Source organism: Pygoscelis adeliae, unplaced genomic scaffold, assembly GCF_000699105.1.
Source record: "Pygoscelis adeliae isolate BGI_AS28 unplaced genomic scaffold, ASM69910v1 Scaffold36, whole genome shotgun sequence".
Lineage (NCBI taxonomy): Eukaryota > Metazoa > Chordata > Aves > Sphenisciformes > Spheniscidae > Pygoscelis > Pygoscelis adeliae.
Window position 1 is genome coordinate 2850174 of NW_008824934.1, and position 6854 is coordinate 2857027.

The following is a 6854-nucleotide window of genomic DNA, read 5'->3' on the forward strand; positions in this document are numbered from 1 at the left end:
TTTGCATATGCAGCAGACCAATACGTTTTTCCTGATTCTCAAAGAATCTCGGTAACTCTCCTTCATGTGTTACATGTGCATAGCCTTTTAGGTGCCCCAGGCCACGCTGCATTTGGCCATGCATGTTAATTATTTTTCAGTGGGGATTCAACAGTAACAAAAAAAGATCTTTTTCATTTTTTCCATACAGCAGGGGAACTTACAAGACCTGAAATGAGCTCCTGTCAAACTGGAACTCCAGTGACTGTGCAAAGGAATGCACAGTCCTACACTTACTGCTGGGTTAAGCTCTTACAGTGTTTTATATGGATCGGGCCCAGGAGTCTTTTCCTGAAGCCTGAATGAGTAACTTGGTTCTGTCTGGCTGGGGGATTGTGAGAGTTTTATTTTTTAGTGTGAACAGTGGTGATTATCTGATACGAAAGCGGTAAACAAACATCCCTGGGTTTACTGTGCTTATTCTGGGCAGTGTAGCACAATATTTTGCAATTGGGAGTGTTGTGAAACTGGTTTTCAGTTGGTTTGGAAACACATGTGACTGTGTAGCTGAATCTGCCAGGAAACTGCTTGGCTAATTCACTCATTTCCTTGGGTACGTGGAAGAGACTGACCCACCCAAACCCTTCCCATTCCATAGTAGGTACCTGCTCTTCAGCTGTAGTCTCTGTACAGCATTGCAGTAACTGCAGCCTGCCGAGGTGCAACAGGCAGTATGTCAAACTTCTCTACGTTCCTGGAATAAAGGTTGCTCAAGCAAATGTAAATATTACTTTATTGCACTGAGGAACTTTGTCATCTGCATTATAACCCTATAGTGGGGGAAGGAAAACCAAACCTCTGCTTAAAATGATAATTATTTGTACTGCAGGCAAAATCTTAGGAGCCACACTTCTGCCCCTCTGCAATTGCCAGCACTATTTGCTGGATTCCTTAAGCGGGTACATGGAGCTTAAATAGCACAGCAAGAAGGGAGGCAGTCACAACAGAAGGCTGGGGAGAGATGATATGAGTTAGATTTACAGACTACAATATACCTTGTTGAAACTCTCCGGAGAAGAGCAATGGATACCGGACCATCTCTTGAGGGAGCGATGTGCCCTGTCGGGAGCACTGAGGCTGTCCCCTTGCACAGTGGCAGAGCAGAGCGGGCTGCAGTTGTGGTCGGCTAACTGATGCTCAGCTGCTGTGTGATTTCCATGCAGGAAACAGGGAAGGAGAAGCCAAGGAGTCTCTATGCAAATTGACCTTTGAGAGGGAAGCTCGGGTGCCCAGAAGGCACAGCAGCATCGCACAAGTGCCGTCCTGCTGTGCAAGGGGGGCTCACTAAAACTGCCCCCTTCTCACTGCATCAGGGTTGTAGTCTTGGGAAGCCCTTTCTTCTGAGAGTTGGAGTGGAGGACTGCTCCCGGGGAGGCTCACCAGGGTCTCACTTGGAGACCTTCAGCATCGATCTGAGCTCGCATGCAAAGCAGAGGAGTTAGTCAGGAAGACACTCTGGGAGCAGGAGTTGCCACATATGCCTGCATTTTCCCTGCTCACAAACGGCAGCCAAAAGGTTTAGCACAGCCAACGTGTACGGGCTGAGAGCTGGGATGTGCTGGGACATTGCTGGCACAGGCATGTTCATTTTTTCTCTGCTGTAATTGGGTCTTTCCTCCCATTTACCAGAAATGGAAAAACCTGCCTTATCTTACTTGCTTACCTGACCATTGATCAGTCAGTCTGCCGTGCACTCAGTCACAGGGGAAGAGAGATCTGCGCTCTGGAGGGGCTGCAAAGAAGACAAGTTTCCAGTTACTTTTGCCACTGCAGTCTCTGTAAAGCTCCTGTATTACTCAGGTGAGTCTGCTGGGGAGAGAAACATGAGATTTATAAAAACCAGTTCAAGCTGCAGATAGGGAGAGATATTCAGAAGTTCCTTGTTTTGATTTAGTTATCCTCATCCTTTAGCTGACATAAATCCTGTGTTGATTTAGTGATGGAATAGTGACTTTCCGGGGGAGAGCCAGTCAAGAGCTAGGACAATATCTGTGTTTCATCCCTCTGCCATTCAGGGGGAGCAAGGACCAGGCCTTTTGCTCTAGGCTAGGAAAAACAATCCTGAGTAAGTCTGGGCAGGTAAAAGCTAACAGCTTTTGGTCCTAGGGCCAAACTGTAACTGGAGCAACGGAGCCAGTGATATGTTTTCTAGCTGACTGTGAATGTATGAATCTGATGAGACACTTTTCTGTCTTGTCTCTGCCCACAGAAGGCTAAGATGTTCATTCTCATACCCAAGATCCATTTCTCAGTTGTGTGGTCGTGAAACTGCGATTTTAAAATGGTGTAATCATGCCAGTGCAAAGCCTAGTGAGACTGCAACTGCACCAGTATAAAAAAGCTATGTACTTTTTCTCTTACTGTCAAAAAATGGCTGGTTTTCCTACACAGGTAAAATTAAAAGGTATAAATTCATTGGCCAGAACCAAAAGTTTTTAAAGAAGTTAATTATCTTGTGTGCTGTGAAGGCTATGTTCCAACTAAACACAACTTCAGAAAATGAAATTAAGAGGATGAGATAGCCGGTGTAAGAGCTTCTGATATAATACTTGATGTAATGAGAACAGCACAATGGTTTATTCACTTGTTCCGGATTCTCTCTCTTGAGGTGTAAAGTCATTGCTGTGTTTCTAGGTATAAGAACTAAATGGCTCTTAAAAACAACTTTATTTTGGATTGGAGAACCAGGGATAAATAAGAATGAGCAAAGGGGCTTTTTGGTCAGGGAAACCAGCTGTTACTGGCTGCAGTGGTTTGAATGGGTACTGAGTGGAGAAGGCCAGAACGGGTGCTGACCTGCACTCTTCAGTGATGGAAAGTTGCAGTAGGCAGAACACAAACCCTACATTGTCTCCTGGCTGCATACACAATGATCATGAGGCAGCATCTAAACTGGCTCATGTCTAGACTTAATTTTAAGGACTAAACTTCTTCCCCTGTGTTGTTTTATCAGACCGTTTGTCTCCCGGTAGCTCATTAGAACCTAATTCAGCTCTGTTCATGAGAGTGGTGGTGCACATGAGTCATTAAAGTGCAGTGTATTAAAGAAGAGCCTGTGTACTGGAACTGCCAGGGGTCGTGCTTGTCTCTGAGCTGCTGTGACAATATTGACATGAAGCAATGCCAAGACAGCATAATACCATTTGAGCAAAGTCCCAAACAGGAGGTTGTTGAAAGCAGTACTTAATTTGCAGGCACATGTGTTCATTTGTAGCTAGCTCTGAAATTTGTATTAAAATGGATTTCAGTTTCACAGTCTAAAGGCATTGACACCCCCTCATTAACTCAGCTGTGGGAACAATGCTTATGCTATCGAAAGACCTTAGGCACACGCTGTCTTCCACTTCTTGGTTTGCATAAGGAGGCTGCAGTCTTTTCAAGAGCCCCAGTTACTACCATGATTCAAATCATGGAGGGGAGGAGAGACTGTTGGGTAGAGGATCCAGGCAGAAGTCCCTGGCTCTTCAGCCATGGGAAAGCAGGTACCTTGCATTGTGTTTTGCAGTGTTATAACACGGATTGACAGATTTTCTTTTTTAATCCTGTCCTCTAGTGTTCCTGGGTCTACCTCTTGTCTCCCAAGATGCTGAGAAGAGTCCTGTTTACAGCGTTGTTCATGGGAGCCTTGCCGTCACTGGCTGAAGTCTCCCAGGGCCACATCTCAGTGGTCTTGCTGGGAGCCACCGGTGATTTGGCCAAGAAATATTTGTGGCAGGGTCTATTCCAACTCTACATGGACCAAGTGAGCAGTGGCCACAGCTTCGCTTTCCATGGGGCTGCACTGACAGCTCTGGAGCCAGGGCAGAGGCTGATGTTTGATGTGCTGAAGAAGCTGGCCTGTCCCCCAGATGAATCTCCCAACAGGTGTGCTGTGCTCAAGGACCAATTCCTGAAGCTGAGCCAATACCACCAGCTGAAGACTGCCGAAAACTACACTGTGCTGAACAGAGAGATTGAAACGCTGCTTCGCCAGGAGGGGCTGAAGGAGGCTGGAAGGATCTTCTACTTCTCAGTACCACCATTTGCCTACACAGAGATTGCCCGCCACATCAACAGCAGCTGCAGACCACCTCCAGGAGCCTGGTTGCGTGTGGTGCTGGAGAAACCTTTTGGCCATGACCTGGAATCAGCCCAGCAGCTGGCTGCAGAGCTGACAAGCTTCTTCAGGGAAGAGGAGATGTACCGGGTGGACCACTACCTTGGCAAACAGGTGAGCAGCTTGCAATGCGCAGCCCCCTGCCGGGCTGAGGGACTTAGTGGCTGGGAGAGTGTCGGATGTCAGCTCTGCATCTAGTGAGAGTGTTGTTCCCCTCTCAAATTCAGGCAGAGCCACTGAGTGTGCTCCCAAGACTCCATTTGCTTATGGAGTCCTGCACTGTTATTCTTGTCCTGTACTGTGCTGCTGTCCATCCTCTTACAGAGCAGAGGGAATGTGCAGACCAAAGCAGGGCTTTCTCCCATTAGAGTGATGAGGGTCCCCTCTCCAGAGGGAAGCCAGGGTGTAGGGGTGAACTGTGTGTGTGCGTGAAGGAGAGATGCAGACTTCATCTGGTCTTCTCACCAAGGTCAGGGCTTTGATTTCACTGAATAAGCAACGCCCTTTCCCTCTCACAGTTCTCCCATCTCATCACACACAGGCCTCTCTGCTTAGCCGTGGCTTCTAGAAGCAGTTTTTAATTTGATATGATATGGAGCTGATGGGATGTTAGTTTTGCGGGATGCTTAGGAGAAGGTTTCTTCCTACCCTGTGCTCCACTCAGGGCATGGAGGACTGGCTGCTGCAGGGACAGCTCAGGATGCGGAGCTGCATTGTCCCAGAGGGAATGTGTTCAAGGACATGCCATTGTTGTTTTAGAGGAATGTGATGCCACATTTTGAAAGTAGCCTGTTCCAGCCATGGCACTGTGGCCAGATTTTACTCAGAAGGTTGCATGTCCAGCTGCAAGGAGAGCACCTCTACTAAGAGGGGAGATTTCTTTTCTTTTTTTTTCTTTTTTTTCTCCCCAAAAGAGCAGATGGCTTTAGTGGTGTAAGCATCTGATCTGATGTATTTCAGCACTTTGGAACTGTACGTTAGTCCCAGGATGGTCTGACTCAGCCCTTTGTCCTTTGACGGATTTAAACTGAGTGCCTTGCAGTTTGGAGTTCAGCCTTTTTCACATGAAACCTCAAAATGCCTCAGAAAGACCTTTAATGTCTGCTCTGTACAGTCATTGGAGACCCCATTGTGCATCGCTGCAGGCTCTCTTGCTGATTTTCTCTTCCCTGACCCACTCTGCTTTCTGCTGTGGGACATGTCTGCTGGCACTCCAGAGCAGGCCACATCCCAGTGCTGGATGGGGCAGTGAGGCAGAGATACTGTGGAAATCTGGTGAGTTTTTGTTGGGTCTCTGATTTTTCCCTCCACAGGCTGTAGCCCATATCCTGCCTTTTCGAGATCAGAACCGGCAGTTTCTGGATCCAATTTGGAACCGACATCATGTGGAAAGATGGAGATTGTCTTGAAAGAGACTGTGGATGCTAAAGGTTGGTGAGGCGAGTGTGCAGAGCTAGGGTGAATGAGTGAGAAGGACAACTGGCAGGTTCATTAATTATGTGAAAGTGGCCCTTGAGGTAGTGCTGGTGCAGAAACAAAAAAAGCAGATGAACGATACGTTGGTCCCTGGAAATAGAGAGTGACTGTCTTATACTTCCTATGCTAGGGACTGACTCACTGCCAGGTAGTGTTGCCGCTTCCGAGAAAAGATTCACGTTGCAGTTCAGCTGGGAGCAGGGGCAGAATCCCCCACCTTTTTCTGCTGCCGAGCTTTGGGGGCATTGCACCTACCTTTCTATCCCAAATCTTGGTGAAAGGCACTGTATTTGGAATTGATGCAATCTAAGGCCACTTCAGTTCAGTGCTGCAATAATCTGGTGCTTGTAACAACAGACTTTTTGTATTCCTGTCCTGTTAGCTACCAAGCTCACACTGAATATACATTTGCACTATTCTTTGGAAGATGCTCTTGCATCTTTTGCCTGGATGTTACTCATATCGGCTAGCCGGTGTCAGTCCAGGTACCTAGGTCAGTCTGTGTTTGTCTGCCTGTTTCTTTCCCTTCCTCTCCGTAGTAAGAAAAAGCATTGCAGAGAGAAAATCCAAGCCCAGAGTTGCTAGCATGGGACTCTTGCTGAAGGACACGGCTGCAATCCCTCCCTGCAATGCTGCAGCATCTGCTCTGCAGTGCTCAGCATAAAGCACTCTGGGCTGGACTGCCACCCGCAGCACTTCTTGGGATGTCAGGCGCCCTCAGTTCTGCAACATCAGGATTGCTTCTCCACTCGCTTTACTTCCTCTTCTATCTTCCTCCTCCCTCCCTTCCTTCCTCAGCCACCACAAACTCAATTAATGCAACTTTATCAAACTTGGAGTAATCTTTGGTTTGGCAGCCCAGACCTCACCTGGCCTTGTTTGTGGTAGAGGAATGCACTACAGAGAGATTCAGGGAGAACAGTGTTGTCTGTGCGTAGCCCCAGCTACACCCTGTACCCTCCCTGCTCTGAACAACTTTGTAATTTTTCATTTGACGTCTTTTTTCCCCTGTGCGGCTTCAGCTGGCAGCCTGGCTCCCAGCAAGTCTGCAGCATTGATTACATTAATGAATGTGCCTTTGGATTAGAGCAAGGGAGATAAATGTATCAATCAATAGGGGAAGCCTATGGCCGTGATGTAGTCTGCAGTGTGCAGCCTGCTGCTGATGCACTACAGAAAGGCATCTGTTTGAGTCACTTTCTTTATAAATGGATTGTCCTTCTACCCTTGTTCCCACCTGCAT

The 6854-nt window shown here is 47.4% G+C and overlaps 1 protein-coding gene across 1 annotated transcript in view; it reads left to right on the forward strand.

Moving 5' to 3' along the window:
* H6PD (hexose-6-phosphate dehydrogenase (glucose 1-dehydrogenase)) overlaps positions 1–6854 on the forward strand; it is a 10575-nt gene that overhangs the window by 393 nt on the left and 3328 nt on the right. Inside the window, 4 exon segments of the mRNA XM_009325189.1 lie at positions 1669–1839; positions 3593–4249; positions 5449–5527; positions 5530–5565. Of these exon segments, the coding sequence (XP_009323464.1) occupies positions 3623–4249; positions 5449–5527; positions 5530–5565 (742 nt within the window). The 5' untranslated portion in view covers positions 1669–1839; positions 3593–3622.